Source organism: Blennius ocellaris (genome assembly GCF_963422515.1).
Source record: "Blennius ocellaris genome assembly, chromosome: 21".
Classification (NCBI taxonomy): Eukaryota; Metazoa; Chordata; class Actinopteri; order Blenniiformes; family Blenniidae; genus Blennius; species Blennius ocellaris.
The window spans coordinates 11,192,657-11,212,487 of record NC_137670.1 but is presented as its reverse complement, the minus strand read 5'-3'; the positions used below and the strand labels follow the sequence as shown (position 1 = coordinate 11,212,487).

Here is a 19,831-nt window from a genome sequence, read left to right as displayed (position 1 = left end):
TGTCTAACTTTTTCACCCTTCAACAGCTTTTGTAAGGATTCAACAAAAGCGTAGGTAATGATATGTCAAGTTTTGCAATAACTTCCTGTATTTTGCATATTTCTGGTACATTGGCTGTCAGAGCTCATTATGGGATGTTTTCAAACCACACCCTCTGTTTGTCCCTTTGGGCAATGTTTCTCAATTCTGCTGAAAAGGGTATACTGCTATACATATTTCACATGCTTACTTGTCTTCTAATTCTAAAAACTCTGTGATTATGTCTCCGTGGAAACAGAATCTGTTTATTCCTATATCCAGTAACTTTTTACTTTAAACGACTGACACCAATTTCTGCTCTTATAATCTTAAAATGAATTGTTTTGATATAGATAACATATAAATACACACACAGACTTCAATCATCCATCTTCATCATAGATCAGGATTAGAAAAATTGCAACTTATAACCTTCAACTTAAGACAAGTCCAAATGTTTGTCCTATATTGTTCTCTGTTCAAACAATATAAAATGAATACAGCTTAATTAACAGGGTCATTCAGTTTATCAACCAATGAATTCAACTACGTGTTTGGTGCAGCCAGTCGCTGGAAAAGGTGTCAAATTATTTTGTCCTGATTTACAACCTGAGCTCTCCACATACAGGCTTTTTATCAGTATCCACACACTATTTAAACCAGTGGCGGCGTTGGAAACTGGCGACACTTTTGTCAATTTCACCTCTTCAACCAGGAATAAGTTAAATTTGTGAGCGTGCTCAGTGTTTGTCCTTTTCCCACCTGAGAGAAAGAAGCATCCTGAAGCAGATTTTAAAGCGCAAAACATGTTCTGATTCCTAATTTCTCAAACTTAAATCATGTTTCTTGTGGATCTCTGTAGATGCATTTCTCTGCTTAGATTTAGCAACAATAGTCGGGAAACCTTTTACACTGCATTCCTGCGCCTGGTATGTATAAATTCTGGAAGGCATTAGCTTGAAAAAAAAAAAAGCATGAAATGCTGATAACAATGTAAAACATGTTACCACGGTGTACCCGGGGCCCCTCAGGGTAAAAAAACAAGAGAGCAAAGCTGCTTTGAATATTACTGTCATTTATGGCTAAAAAAAAAAAAGGTTGCTGTGGTTTAAGGGTGTTTTGTCTTTAAATACATCGAGAGAAAAATGTTGAATTAACTTTCTTGATCTAAACGAATGTCAAAATTTATTTGAGAATTGTCAAAACTGTGAAGTGACTGAGGAGTCGTGCCAGAACCTCTCCAGCATGACAGGATCCGGGTGAAAAGTTTGAGTTTTTATGATTTCCACTAAAAGACCAGGATGCCTGAGCAGATTGAGTAATGTTCTTGTACTGTGTGACTTTCACTCATAAAGAAAATCTACATTTTGTCTTTTGTGTTTTTTTTGTTTGTTTTTATATTCAAATATATAAAAGATAAGCAAATGATCTCATATTAGTTATCAGTAATAACAACAACAACAACAACAACAGCAATATATTGACTGCATGTGAGTAAAGGACTGGGAAAATGTCCATATGTTTCAATCCCACCACTTCTACCAACACTATTAATTCTCCTCTGGAGTCATCAAGTCCCATTGAAACCACATTTTTAGATCTCATGGACATTACAAAAAAATAATCATACATTCCTGAAAAGTTAAGGTTTGTGAATATTAGTAAAATTGATCACTTGTTTCCTCATTATAGGCCTGTGCAATTTATCTTTCTGAAGAATATATATATATGTATGTAAAGGTTTATTTCACACACTTCCCTAATGCTTTCAAACACAACCAACATCCAAATTCCAATATTTATCATTTAATCACAAAGCAACATGTTACTGATGTAATAGCATTCTTAAATGGGATTTTGAGGGGTTAAAAGTGTTAAGTATTTTGTATGGCTAGTGAGATTCACAAATGGTTTTGATGAAACACAAAAAACTCTGAATTATAATACATTAATAACATTTGTTATACAGAAAATAACACAAGATCGGCATCAAACTGACATTTTCAGGATTAAGATTTTGATAGTTATTCAATATTTGATCATTTTTATCTGGAATTAGATCCCAAAAGATAACACAAAACAGCAGAAAAATATATATTTGTACTATTTTCAGGAATAGGAGGAATGCATTAAGAGGGGGATCATTTTATTCCAGTGTTGTATTGATTTATTATAGCATTAATTACAAATTAAAACACAGACACAGTGATGCTGTGAAAAATAGGGGGAATATCCCAGACGACGCCTATCCATCATTGTTATTCTATTTTAACAAGTTAATGTTGAGAAATTTAATGTGTTAATACGAAGTTTAAAACAATTTTGAGCATGGATCAGTTGCTTCTGCATAACTTCTCTTTTCATTGGACAATAAAGCGTATTATTGTCAGGATGCCTGTGTGGATAAATACTTTTCATTCTTTACCTCTGCATAGCTGTGCAGAAGCCACACCTCTGCATTTAAGTTGAGGAGCTTCCCCCCTATGCGAGAGCACATTTCAGGAGGGGAAGCAAACACCCGTTGGTGTTTACAAGAGCAGCAAAATCCTCCACTTCTCAGTTATGGTTACACAAATCTCAAAGATCTTCTCTCTGCTCACTGTGGTCTCAGTCAGCATGATGCTCTGCGTCATATCATGGGAACACTTGTCATCAAAAGTCATCAGGTGAGTGCCGCTTCTGTGCTTCTTTTTTTTTTGCCCCGAGAGGCGAGGAGGGGAGGGTGAGATTGTTTGGCGTCACATTGGTTGTTCTGCTCCAGCAGGACGGCATTTCTAAGGACCCTAACGGAAGAGAATCAGTTGCATAAAAGCAGCGATACATGGTGGGAGAGGGAAGAAGACAAGAAACCATCAGGTGTGACCGCGGGGAAGCCGAAGAACGAAGATGAGACTCCTATACCTCTCCTGTCCAAGAAGGGTTTCAAGACTCTTCCGTTGTGGGATTTCGAGGATATCTATAATGAGGATGCCGACCCTCTACCTGATGTAAGCAGGCACGGCTGTGCAGAAGCCTTCATTTGTTCTGGTTGTGATCAATCGTCTTGTCTGTACTTTAATGTGTAACGGCATGCTCGCTCCTCAGTTCCACCAAACCACCTCGTCTCACGCGGTGACATTTATTTGTTTTCCCAGACGTGCGCCGCCTCCCTGCGAAAGTCAAAGGACAAGAACTTCACGAAGGCCTTCCTGCCCAACATCCGCCTGTTCCTGCACAAAGACAACATCAACATGAGCGAGTGGAACCGACTCTCACATTTCAACAATCCCTATGGCTTCATGGGGTTCAAGTACGACGGTAGGTGCACGTCAGAGTCTGAGATAACGAAAAAGTGAGAAATACATATAAAACTAGCAGTGATGGACATTCATTCAATACCTTTATGGATATGGACTCAAACACAAGTGTGACTGGGGGGCCTGTTCCCACCCAGAGACCCTCAATGGGATACAAGCAGTACAGAAGCTGGATGGATGGATGGATGGATGGATAGATAGATTGGCACGTGGCACAACTTTTCCACAGCCTTGATTTCTCAGATTTAGCAAGCGAACCTGTCATTGTCATCGACTGTATTGACAAGGAAACTTGTAATTACTGGAACCTGCACTATATAATCATTTTTATCCCCTATTATGTGTTGAGGCTGAGCTGGTGCTCTCCCATTTCAACCAGTAATTTTGTCAGTGTCCATGGGAAAGATCCTGAAGCCCCAGGTTGGTCCCAATAACCTGGCAGCAGTAGCCATTACTGTGTCTTCTACCTTCTACCATGCTTTGCACTACTACTTTATGTGATTCTGGTAGTGAAAAAGTGTGAAAAACAAACAAACAAACAAAAAAAAAACCATGACTTTTGATCAGAAATCTAAACTTACAAAGAAAAATCCTTTTCGAATGAGTGACATAGTTCTTTTCACCCTGTTGGGACCAATTATTTCAAGGAAAGCACATAAATGTGTGTGTTTCTTAATTGATTTTCCAACATCGCGTCAACACCACGGGGACAATTTTCTTTTATTAGCAACGCAGCTATGACAAACTTTTAGACTGAAAAGACTCCCCTGGAGGAACATGCAGCTGTACATTTAAACCTGCCGAAATGTAACAGCGAATGAAGTGACAAAAACAACCGCAACAATTCCAAATTTTACACCTCTTAAGTCAACAATTCCTCACATTAAAAAAACCAGACACATTTGACGTTTTTATTGAGTCCTTGTAAGTCAGCCCAAACAGGTAAAGCTGGAGTAGTCAGCTGTGTTTTTCAGTCTCAGCCTCCCAGCTCGGTGACGCTCCTTCATTTTTGAGGAGTTTCTACAAACAGTTGAAAATTATTTTATTCATGTTGAATGAGATGTTGGTTGGTTGTTATTGTTGTTGTTGTTGTTGCTCTTGTTGCCTTCTGTATAAAACATAGCACATTAATAATCTCATGGCTTGTGTTATGTATTCTCAACAATTACTCCTTTAAATTTGTCTCATTGAGCACCGGTCAGCCGTAACATTGTGACCACCACGATGACACCAAGTCCACAAATTGCATTTATGTTCCAACAACTTGATATTTTGATATCAGGTGCACTGCCTTCATACCAGGGGTATCCCCACTTTCAACAAGACACACGAATAAAACTTTTTAAAAGAAACTTTTAACATGTTTTATAAAAGCTGTTGCTGAGTTCTAGTAACACTAAATGCATTTTTGTGCATGTTGTGTAAGTTACACTGCAGAATGTAGCTCACAAAACTTGCCCCTTATTGGTGTTTGGGCTAATGAGTAAAAAAATACATAAACCATTAAATTCTCCAGTTCACAATCTAATTGTTCTTCTTGGATAAACATACAGAAAAAAACATACCGGATTCCACAAGACATCACAGCTTCTATAATTTACATTTAACAGCTTTTAACTGCAGTAGGGAAGAGAGTCCTTGAATAAACTCAGATATTTGTTCTTCTGACAATGACAATGAAGCATAGTCTAATCCTGATTCTAGAAATGTTCTTGACCTCGAGCCATTAATTTAAACCAAGAAACCTTGAGAAAGAACTGATTGTGTATTGTCTGTCCTCTTTCCTTTTGCAGAAGTGATGCCTGCAGTGAATGTGATCCCAAAGCCTATAGGGCCCCTGCTGCTTCCAAAACCAGGCGGCGACGGCTGCGTACGCTGCGCTGTGGTGGGAACCGGAGGAATCCTCTACGGCTCAAAAAAGGGGGCTGAGATCGATGCCCACGACTACGTTTTTCGGTAAGAGAAGTGGGCCGCTGTGTTTGGTGGTGCTCGGGGGTCGGGACCTCCTGCCGAGGCTTTGAAATCAACAGTAAATACTTGTAATACTCAGTTTTGTTGTATTTACGTCACGTCACGGTGAGCGAGATGTTTGTGGAAGGACTGAGAGTTCTATCGTCAGTTGTCATTTTTAACAGGTTGTAAAACTTCCACAGATAAAAAGAATTACTTTTTTTTTATTTTTTTTATTGAAACTGCAGATAAATCACAACTTGGCTTCAAACTCAAAATAGAATTGCTTTTTCTGCAAAAAACAGAAGTGTCCCACATGTCAGAGTGATTCAAAGGCATCTACATGGCCCAAGAGAACAATGCAACTCTTTCACGTGCTTTTTGTAAAGATGCGTCTTATATTGAAGGTCTGATGGTGCCACTTGTATCACGTCTTGATGGCCCACTTTGGCCTGTTTGTGTCCCAGGATGAACGGCGCAGTGATCAAAGGCTTCGAGGAAGACGTCGGACGCAGGACGTCCGTCTACGTCCACTCGGCACACTCCATCACCAAATCGCTTCTCTTGCTCAAGACATATGGATACAAATCCGCCCCTCACGACGAGGTACCGACACTTAAAAAAAAAAAATCACAGCTGTCCAGTACTGTTCACCGTCTCCGCACGCGATGACGATAACGTCTGACCTGCGACTTCCGACAGGGTATAAAGTATGTGATGATGGCCGAGGGGAAGAAGGATTTTCAGTGGCTTGAGGGTCTCTTCAAAGGACAACGAATCTCTGCTGGACCGTATCGTAACAAAGAGTGAGTAGCAACTCTGCATAAGTGATTGTTGAGTTATCCTCTAGACCAGTGCGTCAAACCTGGTGGTTTCATCACAAAAACAACCAACAGCAGCTAACCCGTATAAATCGACATCGTTTTTAAAAGGTTGCCGTGTAAAAGGGAAACTTTAGTGAAACGGAAAAGCAACATTGATACGTTTTTCACCTGAAGCAATATCATGTAAATGGAACCTGAATAGGAGCCATAACAATCAGCTCTCTAATTCTTGGAAATAATATACTGTGAATGGCTGAAGGCTGCAGAAACCATGTGTCATTAGAAGCATCACAATCATTTTTTTGCAGCTTTGGTTGAATTTTTGCTTTAAAAGGAAATATTTGCCCAATAGAAAAGATGATATGATATTTTATATTATTTTACACCAAAATGCCTGTTTATTTTGTATTTGTAAAATACTTCTTTTTCAGATTTTGTAAAAACAAAAAGATTTTCAATTCCATTTTTATATATTTGTATTTAATGCACCAAAACCAACCTTTCAGTCTTAAACTGATCAGGCCCATGCAGGAACACATTTGACTGAAAGGAGTTTGACCCTAATTTACACAAAACACGAACATTCCTTCAGAAGCCATAGTTCATTAATTGATTAATTAATTTGGCAGAAAACTCCTTCAGAAGCCCTTCAATCATAATGACTTCTTGGACATTTTACAAGAAAGCTGTGCTCACAACTGCTCACACCATTTGTTTTTTGACATGATTTTCTCACCCTATTTTGCCTCAAACTCTAACAGTTTCTTTCTTTTTTTTATTTTTATTTTAACCCTACAGCCCAAAGACTTACTATTCAGGGCAGTACAACGAGACACGGTTCTATGTGCTGCACCAGGACTTCCTCCGATATCTGCGTAACAGGTGAGACTCATGTCAAATTCCTATTACAGATTTAAATATATTATATACATACAAATATACTATATTTTCCTAGAACACTTACATGCAGTTTGTGTTCATGAATGCATTTGTGTTGTGTCTTTGGGAGTCAAAACTGAGAGCAAGCAGCTAGTCGTTGGTAACACTATGAATTATGTCGTTAAAAATTATATTATTCAAACTGATTTATTGTAGTCTAATATAGATGATAAAATTTGCTTGACAGCGAATCCATAAGTGTAATATATGACAGTTGCGTATTATAAATGAAGAACTGCTAATCTCTAATTTTCCAGATTATAAATCACATCTGTCAAAATATGCAATGTAAAGGAAAAAAAAGCCCTTAAACATCTGGTTACCTCACATTTAGCCTTCTTAGTTTATGGGACGTTCCAAGCTGCTGCATATTTCATATTTCTTTCGTTAACGTTCTGCTGTGTCGCTTTTTCTTCTACTGGAGTGGCATTCTGTTGTTATACAGTGACATCTAGTGGCTCCTGGCGGTAACATGACCAACCAAACAACTAAAATAAAAAAAAAACGTGGGACTTATAGTTAGAAAAACAAAGTATTTAACATTGAAAGCGTTGACCTGGCAGATAAAAGAAATCTGCTTAATAATTTGTTATTTCAGGATGTTATTCAACAGTCTTCTTTGTCCGCAGGTTTTTAAATTCACCAAGACTGAACAGCACCCTCTGGAGGAAACACAGGCCCACTAACGGGGCCTTCACTATCTTCCTGGCTCTGCAAACCTGTCACAAAGTAAGATGCACAGTGTTTTTGTTTGTGTCTATTCATGTGCTTTTTTTATTTTTTTATTTTTTTTTAAACTAGCAAATTAAAAGTTTCTGCCCTGATAATGGAGAAGTACAGCCGTTTACTCTGGAAGTTCATCAGTATCATCTGATTTTATAGATAAACAGATAATTGTTATCATCTGCATAGTGGAGATTATAATAATAATAATAAAAAAAATAAAATAAAAATAATAATAATAATGATAATAATAATAATAATAATAATAATAATAATAATAATAATAATAATAATAATAATAATAATAATAATAATAATACCTACAGGATGATGTTATAGTAAATCTGCTTCTCTTCTTTAAACCTTTTTATTCCGTCTTTTTCAGGTCAGTGTTTATGGATTCATGACCGACGACTATGAGAAATACGCCAGCTACTACGTTCACAAGAACACGAAGAGTGAATTCTTCTTCCGCATGAGCCACGACTTCCTCATGGAGAAGGAACTGTGGAAGCACTTTCACGACAGCAAAATAATCAAGCTCTATCAACGGAACGAGCCGAAAACCGGGAATAAGAAACCCCCGAAGCACTGACATGCCGCCGCGCCGCAAAGAGACTGAGTCACAAGGTTTTCCTCCCCGAGATTGAAATTCAGCGATGATGCTTTGTTTGGAGAAGAAGAAAAAAAAAAAGAAAAGTAGTCATAATTATTCATCAGATGAGAGGCGGCGTGAGGAAGTCTGGAAACTTCAATATTAGTGTTTGTTCCATGAACAGCTTAAGAATGGCTGTTCCTTGCTTGACTGTGACTGTATGAAGCGTGTGGAGTCGAGACCGCGACGCTTCAGTACAGAGAAGTTTTAACGTTTTAGGAAGGCAGAGATTATTTAATTGATTAAAGAGAGCTCGAATTGTTGAGGGGACAATTGTGGGCGAGGGTCTTTCTGTGTGGTTTTACATGCCTGTGCTGGCGAGGGAGCTCTCAGGAGACTTCAGCTTCCTCCTGCATTCTGATGGCGAATCAGCATGGGAATTTTCCGGGTCTCTGGGTGAACTCTGCGACGGATTCGTTTACCTGTATGTCTCATATTGACTGAGCCAGCTGAAAGAGGGTCCAGTCTTTGTAACATTGCGTTGGTTGAAGTTTTTACCGTGGAGTCGTTTTGCACTTTTCAGAAGCAAAGGTTGATTGTTAGGCTTGCATGTTCTTTGTGTGTAAAACTTTCCTTCAAGTGCTTGAGCTCATACAAACTCGTTTAAGTGGATTGGTGACTCTAAACTGCATTTAAGTGTGAATCCTTGCATTGCCGATTGTTGGTCTTTCTTTCTAGGCCTGTATCCCAATATTGAAACGTTTGTGGAGTAATCTGCCTTTCTCTCAATTTGAACCGCGATCCGGCTTCTTGTGACCTTACTCTGTGTATACGTTGGACCTGGATGGATGGATATTGTTACTGAATAGTGATGAAGAAGGATTCCAAATGAGCCTGCCATATGCAAACAGTTGTATTAGTGTTCGTCTTTTATAGCGACTCAGGAAGAGTTGTTTTAAATTTCTTAATTGTAACAGCAAATATACAAATAATCAAGATGTGCCCATTTTAAATTAAACTTAAAAAAAGAAAAAAAGATTGGAACTGTTGGAATGTAAATAGTAAATTAAAAAGAAAGAAAGAAAGTTTTTAAGAAAAGTTATAAGGACTTGAGTTGCTCTACAGTTGAGGGTCAGCTCTCTTTGTGGTTTCATAGTGCGTTCCAGTCTGGACTGCAGGCAGGCCAGTCGCCCCTTCAGATTCTTTTACTTCAACGACATGCTGTAATTTACATGCATGTTTGCCATTGTAATCTCTCAGATAACAAAAGACTCCCCCAAAAGTCATGGTCTTTACGATTCCCAAAAGCTTCCATGTGCAAAAAAAACCAACCAGTTATTCAATTATTTCCACATTTTAAATACATTATCGGAGTTTGTGAGCAGCAGCCAATCACAAGACACACCTTCTATTTCCATGACATCAAATTAACTGAATAAAACCAAATCAAGCAGCAAAGTGATAAAAACACTAAATGTTCTTCTTTTTTTTTTACTTGACTCTGTAAACATGAGGAGGAAGATGCTAATCGACTTTAAAGTAAACTTATGTCTTTTTACTTTCCTAATCAAAGCACTTGGTTTTCTGATTCATCATCTGTTTATCTATCAGGGGACGTTGCACATCCTTTTTGTGGATATATGTATTTAAGCTCTCCTCATGTCATCTTTTCTTTTGTATTATTCCATCTATGAGTAAATTTACAAGGCAGATTTTATTTGAATAATACATGAATAAATAATGTGTTGTTATTTATTGCACTTGGGTATATTTGCAATTTTGTGTTACACCGAAGAGGGGCGGATTAAGATATTGATGAATTTAAACTGCATGTGCACCATTCAAGTGTATGTTTTGAATAAATGTAAATATTTTTAAAATTTTTCTCTTAATGACTTTCATATTCGCATCTTATAGGGATCCAAAATATAAGATAACACATTGTTTAGCTCAAATTTGTATGAGAATATAATATTAATGAAGAAACTTGAAATTTGCAGGTTTACATTCTTTATTTTTTTGCTGTATTACAGGAGATTTTAGACATTTATATACTGTTTATTCATTATAATGACTCATTTTGGTAATTATATATTTATTATATCATCACATTGTGGTTGCTGTTATATGTTTATTAGATCGTTAAAAAGAAAATCACACACCAGCAGAAATGCCACAAACAGTTCCATTGTTCAGTTAGACTGTTAATTATAAAAAAAGTAATAGAAAACACTTGTCATTGTCTGTACAGACAATAGAATGAGGTAGAATTAGTTTACAAAGCGAATACAGTATGCCCATTGATACTGAAGGCAATTGAATGTTTATAGTATGATAAATATACAAAATTGTATAAAATATGTAACAGGGTTTTAAAAAAAAGGCTTTACGAGAAAGTCAATGAAAGGAAGTCACTGTAATCTGCACCTCCGGCTGCAGCCAGGTCTCAGACCAACGGGTTGCACGACTCAACACAAATTTAGAGACAATAGGAAAAGAAAACAGGCCTTGCGGATGCCTGTACGCTAATATACTATTACGATATTGAGAATTGACGTCTCACTTTTCAGAGGCCGTCGTTGAATGGAGTATTCAGTAATCCCCAGCTCAGACCAGGACTGACTGAACAGGAACACAAACCCAACAAACCATCTGTCAAGAAAACTTGCTTTTCCACTGCTTTTCGGAGAAAACAGAAATCCCCCCTGAGGCAATATGCAAATGCCCCCCCCCCCCCCAAAAAAAAAAGAAAATCATGGAATGCGACTTCAGGGGGTTCAAATTACCGCAAAGCACACTGGCTGATCCAGTTCAGGCTGACGAACGACGCATGGTGGACGACAAGAACTGCGACAAAAATGCTAATTGCAGGTGTTGGACAAGAATGTAGAGACTTAAAAGTTTGTCTTATTTGGCCACAGCGTCATGCATAGTGTTAAATCAGTGTAGTTAAACGTTAACCCTCAATTGAACAATAATACTAATACTAATAATTACGGACGACCCGATTGATTTTTGATTGCCGGTTAATCTTGCCGATCACCTCTTAGGTTGCCAATTTATGCAAACGATTCCCTTATCGATTCCAGTGGGGGTGGATGACGTTCAACGTTTTTGAATGACAGTCGATAAAGACCCGAATCTCTAAACACAATCAGAATTGGAAACACATATTCCCGTCCCTATTAGCAATCCAGCGGCTAACATGTTAGCAGATCACAGATTATTCTTTACAAGACCACAATGAGTGGAATTGTGATTTTCTTTTTTTGTTAAAATAAGTTCTTACATCATTCTGAGAAAAACTTTCATTCTATAAGTGAGTTTTACTGCAATTCTCGCTCTGCAAAGCTTTTAGCTTCAGACAAGTTAGTAGCTGCTATAATTTGATATAGGCATATTTGCAATAGAGCAAAAGCAATGTAAGCGTTGGAGTGGGATATCTATAGTTTTTTTTTTTCTTAGAAAAAGTGAAATCCTCAGACTGGAGTATCCTACTGCAGATACGTGCTGTTCCCTCTCTGCAGAGGTCACACCCAGCGTGACTCGTACCTCAGGTGCTTTTTTTGTGCCTGTCGGTTCATTTCAGTAGAGGGAGGAAACACACTTTCGTCTGCGCGCGTTTGTCAACACGGCAAATGATCTCTTTGTTTGGTATGGCCGTCCTAATAGCCAGGCTGTTTTGTTTACTCACCTTGATATCGGTGAGCTCCATGCTCGTTTTTGTGACGTGGGGACATTTCTCCAAGCCGGACACCAAGAGCAGCGTCAGGTAGGTTTTATTTTTGGAGGACGATGTCCTGATTATCTTGTTCCGTAAGTCTTCTTTGCAACGCATGTTTTCACTGTGCCGATTCTCCTGTGTTGCGCCGATTGCTTGAATCCAGGTGGGGGGCTCTTTTAAACAGGCACAGACTGCAGGAACAATTATTGAAACGTGGTTTCACATGGTGGAAGCGAAGAGAGAAGTCTCCTCCACTGCGCGCCTCGACGGCCCTGCTGCCCGCTGAGACGGCCATGCCTGTTTTATCCAAGAAAGCACACAAGAAGCTTCCTCAGTGGGATTTTGAAGGAGTTTATAACCAGGATGCTCCACCTCGACCGACTGTGAGTCACCGCAAAGTCATGGAGAAATAAGCGTTACTAGATGAGTATCACGCATGCAGGAATATGTTCTTCGCGTGTCTTTACCTTGAATTCAGCTAAATACTGAATGCACGTCGTCATTCTAACAATTTGATCCCGCTTCCTGTTCCTTATAAATGAGACTTGTTATTTTTTTTTCTTTCTTCCTGTCCTCAGACGTGTGCAAAATCTCTGCGAAACACAAAGGATGAAAATTTCACGAAGGCTTTTCTCCCCAACATCCGCCTGTTCCTGCACAAAGACAACATCAACATGAGCGAGTGGAACCGACTCTCACATTTCAACAATCCTTTTGGTTTCATGGAGTTGAAGTACGACGGTAGGCGACAGTGCCTCAGGCCTTTCTGTTGTGATACTGGATTGCTTGTTTCATCGCTCCCAAGGCTTTTTGATAATTGTGCTGAAATAGCGCTCGTTCCACGGGAGGAGAATGTGAATCATTAATTGTTGCAAACTTAATGACAGTCGGAGACTCAATACTCAGCCAAAACATGTGGTAATGTTTAGTTTCCTGTAATACCAGGTAATGATACCACATGCTGACTAACTGGATAATCACCTTTAAATCTGGATTTCCTGAAAAGGCCTTTCTGCACTGGGATCTGTCTTCTGATGCCATATATTTTACATTACCGGGGAAACTTTCCAAAAACCATTTTCAGTCTTTCTTTCTTTTCCTTCAGAGAAATGAAAACTCTAAACTCCGACTTTATATTAGATTATACATTTGTTTGATTAATCCCACAGTGAGGATTGTTCAGATACAAAAAAATACTCTATATGATATAGTATCTTCATTTATTTTAAGGGCAAAATACAAAAAAAAAAAAAGTAATTTATCATTCAAAAAAGAAAATCCCCTCTCATTTTGGCGAAATGTTTCGTAAAGTTTTTACAATCGACAGTGAAACAACACAGAGAAGCTTTAAGACTAAGAAAAAAAAAACTAAGACGGAAACAACATTCAGTTTACATTTCTTGGAAATAACATCATGGAATGTTTTCTGGGGTCACGACCTTTTGTTCAGAGTGTCTCATAGAGCGCAGACGTGCAACATTACTGCCGTGATAAAGCGAACCGATCGCCACAGGTTGCTCAACTGTGGCATGAAAAAAGAGAAGATAAGCATCCATTTTTCAACATAGGAGGATACTTCGATCGTTCGCTGAGGTTTACAACAATAAATGCAGTGTTGAAACAGGACTTCAAGATCATTTAAAGTATTTGTCTGGCCCTCATGCATGATGTAACAGACAGGATGTGGCTGATTTATTACTTCAACCTGTAAAATCTTTCTTCACATCAACATCTGTGGAAATATCTTCTGACCTGGTTCTAAACAATGTGACTGATGTATTTTCATGGTAACACATTAGTATTGATTGCTGTTAGTTTAGATGAATGTCGCGTCAATAATTTAACTTTTATTGTGTTTGTTCTGTTTTCTATTCTGTGTGGAGCATCGCAGCTGTTCCTGAATCTGTTTCTTTTTTTTCTTTTTTAAAAATCTTTTACTGATTATTGGGTTTTCTATCTTCTCCAAACACAAGAGCACATTGTGCCAAAGTGCATACGGTCGACCAATTATAGTCATCGAACATGGACAGTTTCTCAAATAAAGGTGGAGAAATCCATCAGCAAAGAAAGAACTGAACTGGAAAATCAAATCAAACGAAACACATTTAAAAGGGAAAAAGGGGGAAAAGTGGAATGTGTTTTGCCCTGCAGTACCAAGCCCACCTGTACTTGATCACATATCCTTCGGCTGGATCTACAAAAAGACTGAGACGCTTTGTTAACCATATTAATTTTGCTTGCAGAGGTGATGACTGCAGCCAAACTGATCCCGGAGACGTCAGAGCCGCTGGTGCGTCCCAAACCAGGCGGTGACGGCTGCGTGCGCTGTGCAGTGGTGGGAACTGGAGGGATCCTCAACGGCTCCAAAGTGGGCGCAGAGATCGACGCCCATGATTACGTTTTTAGGTAAGAAAAAAAAAAGAAAATACAATTTTGTATTTGTTACAAATCAAGAGTCATTCAAAGGTGAAGTCATACTGTCTGATGTCCAACAACAATCATATCAATTATATAATATAATAATAATAAAAGTAATAATAATAATAATAATAATAATAACAATAATAATAATAATAATAATTATTATTATTATTATACGAATAAGAATACAAATAAGAATAATATTTTATTATCATCATTGTTATTGTTGTTGTTGTTGTTGTTGTTGTTGTTGTTGTTGTTGTTGTTGTTGTTGTTCTATTATTACTATACTATTATGACCACTACTGATTCTGCTCACTTCAGGCCACAGCGTCCCATTTACATCCCTATTGTATTGTATTGTATTGTATTGTATTGTATTGTATTGTATTCAACTGGAACAGAGCTAAAAAAAAAAAAAGAAGTCGTAATTAGAATGATGTAATTCAGCCATACATGTGTCCTCGGAGCCTTCATTGTGCAGGTAAATGTTTAATTCCCACCACGGAAACTCCAGGAACACAATCAGGACCTTTCGGTAATATTGCTGGAGCTGCAAACAACAAGTCAGCCGCCACTCAACACCTGAACAGCCCCTTTCAATTCTGCATTTCTTTGTCAGGATGAACGGAGCAATCACAGAGGGTTATGAGGAAGACGTCGGCACCAGGACATCAGTGTACGTTCACTCGGCACACTCAATCATCAAATCACTTTATGTGCTCAAGAAGTACGGATACAAATCCGCCCCTCATGACGAGGTACTCCAACGTTAAAGATGACGCTGTCATACCGTCTGTCTTCCCCACGCTCAGAGTACGTGACGTGAGATTGTTCTCTCGTGACGTTTGCAGGGTATAAAGTACGTGATGATGCCGGAGAAGTTGAAGGATTTCCAGTGGCTCGAGGGTCTTCTCAAGGGAAAGAGGGTTGCCGCGGGCCCCTACAAGAACAGGACGTGAGTATGGACTGTTTACGTTTCCATCCATCATTCCATGCATTTCTTCACTTTTCACGCCACATATGAAAATAAGAGCTAAACTCATTTGTGTGTGAACCCGTCAGCCCGAGGCTTTACTACTCGGGGCAGTACAACGAGAGCCGCTTCTACGTTCTGCATCAGGACTTCCTGCGCTACATCAGGAACAGGTGAGCGCCGCCTCCTCCACATGACGTCACCCGAGCTTTGCACGATTGTGCGGTTTATGCAGAACTCTCATTCCAAGACACAGCCCAGCAGTGGACCTACTACCAGTAATCCTCCAAGCTTCTGATAAAATGCACAAATTAAGTGGGAAAAAAAACAACCTTACCGGATTTCATGCTCGAATCATTGGAATCTTTGGTTTTCTTTGCCTCCAGGTTTCTGAAGTCGCCAAAGCTAAATACCAGACACTGGTCCTCGATCCGACCCACCAATGGAGCGTTCACCATCTTCCTGGCTTTGCACACCTGTGACACAGCAAGTTAACATTGCTTTATTATTATTATTACTATTTTTTTATTTTTAAAACACCGATTAAGCACTAATATATCATTTGTAACATAAAAGCAAATTGTGGGGGGGGGGGGGACCCCTGTGGTCAAAAGTTGTGCCGTCCCCAGTGTGGAAGGCCCAACATGCGTCCCTTTCCTCACCTTAGTCTTCGGTGCCCTACCATGTCTCCATATCACTCGGCATGTCTTCACTTATGTGTGTGTGTATCTGCATGTGTGCGTGTGTGTTCATCTGCTTTTTATTCATCTATTTTATCTTTGCACTGTTTTAAATTCTTGTTAAAGCACTTTGTGTTACTTCAGTGTATAAAAAGTGCTATATAAATAAAGATTGGTTTGATTTGATTTGAATACCAGCCTAATGGAAGCAATGGAAGCTTTTATATTTATTACCTCTATTACTACCATTAAAACTATCATACACCTGTTTCTACCTCTACAATTACCACCTGCATAATAAAATGAGATAAGAATTATCTAGCATCTCCAGTTTACTTAACTAATAAATGTGTGATTATACTGCACTGTTCTTGTGATATAGCTTTGGATAAATACAAGAACTTTAGTAGACGGTGGTAAACGTTTGTGGTTTGGATTTGTTTTTTTTTGCAGAAAACAGGGCTCTTGGTCTTGACTCTACCCCGACCTTAAAACCTTTTTTTAGATATATGCACACGTGTGGTTCTCACCGGCAGATTTAAAATGCTTATTTGATGGAAACAAACAAAAAGCAACATCTGAAAAAAGTCATGTGACACAACCTCATATGTCAACCATGAAGTAGTTACTTTACTTCTATAGCATCATTTGGACACAAGGCAATTTACAGTAAGCGATAAGGATTATGAAAAAAACAAAACATTATCACAAAGTGATTCAGAAAGCCATAAAATGGATAATATTCCGTAATATTGACAGATAACTCCACTAGTAAGGTCACTAATTGAGTGTTAATCTTAGGTTACATGTAACATGTGTGACATCACTTTTTTTTTTTTTTTAGTATGAATACAAGCTGAAATGAAAGAATTTGTCTTATTTATCTTTCTCTGTCACCTTCAGGTGGATGCGTACGGATTCATGACGCAGGACTTTCAGAAATACTCCAACTACTACGTCCAGAGGGACATGAAGACAGACTTCTATTTCCACCCCAACCACGATTTCTTGCTGGAGAGGGATATGTGGATTGACTTTCACAAGAAGAAGATAATAACACTATATCAAAGGAACGACACACAAAAAGTCGAGCAGCATTGAGACTCTGAGGCTCTGGGGACGTCACGCCGCCGAGTATTAAAACAGACTGGAGCACCAAAACAAGGTGGAACTGGAGGGAATTGAACCTTAACAATCAATAGAGGGAACATTTCCTTGGACACAGAACTGATCTCTATGCTTCTTCATCAAATGAAGATGACTGTCTTTTTTTTTTTTGTGGAAACAGCAGATGCTTTCTTGTTTGTTCTGTTACTTTCTTCTACTTCTCCTTCACATTTTGATGACAGATTTGTCCGTCCAGCTATGATATAGCATTGAATAATTCCCGGAAGACACAGGGTTGAAATCTTGGATATGTCAGTGTTTGTTGTAACTTAAGTAAACAGAGACATGCACCCGGACTTGCCAAGGACAAGCAGTTTTAAAGATGCACCAGTAGAGGGCGTAATACCTCTACTGTTGAACGTGTTGGGTGAACGTGAGGTCCATGTTGCTTCTTCTTTTCTCTTTTTTTTTTCCCCAACAGAAAATGAGGAGAAACCGGTGTCTCACACATTCACAAAGATGATGACTTGCATGTCAAACAATGAAAGGGAGCAATTTGATGGAAAAGGCATGAGGACAAATCCTCTCCTCTGGTCCATGTGTTCCTGTCAAATATATTTTTTTTACACAAACATACTGCTCTCAGCTCTCACAGACTCACAGAGAAAGAAAAGTTTCAGGATTTTTCTTCATGCAACTTGGTTTGTGTTTAATGTGTCCTATAATATATTGTATTTATTTCATTCGCTCCCACCTCACAGTGAGAGTCCTTCCTGTGTGGACTTTGCATGATCTTCCCGTGTGTCGGTTGATTTGCGCTCAGCCAGTGATCCAGTAGACAGGTAGGGAGAGATAGTTCTACAGTATATTTATTGCACTCACCCTTAAAGTGGACAATGTTTCTCATAGAAGTCACTTGTCAGCAACAGGACTCGTTGTTTGATCATCTTTTTGTGTGGATTAAAAGTAAAGAATGGTGGGTGATGCCAACTTAATCACAAGAAGAAAAAAAAAGTGCAAAATGTTATAATAAAGTTATTGTTATACCACCGTTTAATATTTACGATGCACTTTTTTTTTTAGCCCCTTGTCCGGGGCAAAATTAAGATCTGTCACTTTTGCACTCTCAGAGCCTTTGTCAGCAGTATTGAGGATCAATCCAAGTTTTCTGTTGCCCCCAGCACTGCCCCAGAGAAACCAGTATCCCTAATGAGTGGCTCCTCAAAGCAACATCTTTAATGGCTGCCACACTTTACATTCATCCTCAACACAACTCAAAAATAAATCTCAGGGTGACCATGCATTCTCCACCAGGGCCCCTCGACTTTGGAATGACCTGCCCGACGAGACAAGGCTTGCAGAATTAGCGGCTTCTTTTAAATCTATTTTAAAATCCTACTTTTATAGACTCGCTTTTAATTGAAACTTAATTTTTAATAAAAGTGTGCCCATTTGATCTTTTTTATATGCTCTCTCTTTAAGCCACCTCGGCCAGTGGTGTTTTGTCATCAATAATAATAAGTTTTGTCTAAGATTTTCCATTTGATTAATTACTGCCTATCTGTTTGTTTGATTGCTTGTCTCCTCTGCCTATTATTATTATTATTTTTATTATTATCATGACGACTGACCTTCAAAAACACGACTTGTGGGGCCGTGTGGTTGAAGTTTTTTGTCCTCCGTGTCAAAATATGTTCACAGTCACATCTACATACACAGATACGTCAGTGGGCGTCAGCAATGCAGCGAGGAACTCCGAGAATGAGGATGACCACAATCATGTGTCTATTAGGAAACCCAATGGGAGGATGTGTCCGTCTCTGACCACGGATACTCTTCAAATTTATTACTTCACCTGAAGCCCCGTACATCTTCGACACCTTCGATGTTGGTTTTTATTAAAGAAATGGTGACGTTGTGTTGCTATGCTCATCCCAAAGGAACAGTGTATTGAGCCAGATGCACTTTACACAAAGTGTTGGATGCCTATTCACATATTCTATTGTGTAAATATTTGACGCACAGACCTGCACGAAGACTCGTTATTGTGACGTCAAGACATCTTAAAGTTTCTTCACTTTATCAGCATGTTGTCACACTCTTGTTGTGTCCGTGAGCGTGTTTTATCTGGCGATGTCTTTTTATAGAAAATCTTCATAGAAAAGACAGAAGCCGCAGAAAATATATGTATTTTTAAATGCCCTCTGTAGGGATTTCTTTCCTCATAAGGATCCCTATTTATGTTTTGGTTGGCTATCGATAATGTCTAAGTCTGTTTCCTTCGAATCCGCACAGACAGGGAGTGACAATCTTTCTCCCCAAGGAGAGAGAAAAGGATACACAGTGAGTTATAAACCTACAAACCTTGAGAATGGATTAACACAGGAGTTTATTACATAAGACAGAAAAAGTACCGGCCTTTACAAGAATATTCCCGGGTTCTGAAGCATGGCACCACGAGAGGATTTTGCTCCAGAACCACGTCAGCAGAGAGCGACAGAGAGAAAGAGAGAGAGAAAGAGAGAGTGTGAGACTCTGAGAGAGAGTCTGAGTGAGAGAAAGAGCTCGCGCCGGAAAT

At 38.8% G+C, this 19,831-nt stretch overlaps 1 protein-coding gene across 1 annotated transcript; it reads left to right on the top strand.

The window, feature by feature from the left end:
- Positions 1 to 2,580: 2,580 nt before the first annotated feature.
- Positions 2,581 to 19,018, top strand: LOC308145584 (uncharacterized protein; the record flags this gene model as incomplete). Its single annotated transcript, XM_080517049.1, has 18 exons — positions 2,581 to 2,684; positions 2,783 to 3,005; positions 3,153 to 3,315; positions 5,108 to 5,270; positions 5,732 to 5,870; positions 5,967 to 6,070; positions 6,887 to 6,970; positions 7,657 to 7,756; positions 8,136 to 8,338; positions 12,233 to 12,452; positions 12,648 to 12,810; positions 14,313 to 14,475; positions 15,113 to 15,251; positions 15,345 to 15,448; positions 15,556 to 15,639; positions 15,853 to 15,952; positions 17,050 to 17,171; positions 18,955 to 19,018. The coding sequence occupies 18 exons, from the start codon at positions 2,581 to 2,583 to the stop codon at positions 19,016 to 19,018; spliced, it is 2,442 nt and encodes an 813-aa protein (XP_080373175.1).
- Positions 19,019 to 19,831: the final 813 nt, after the last annotated feature.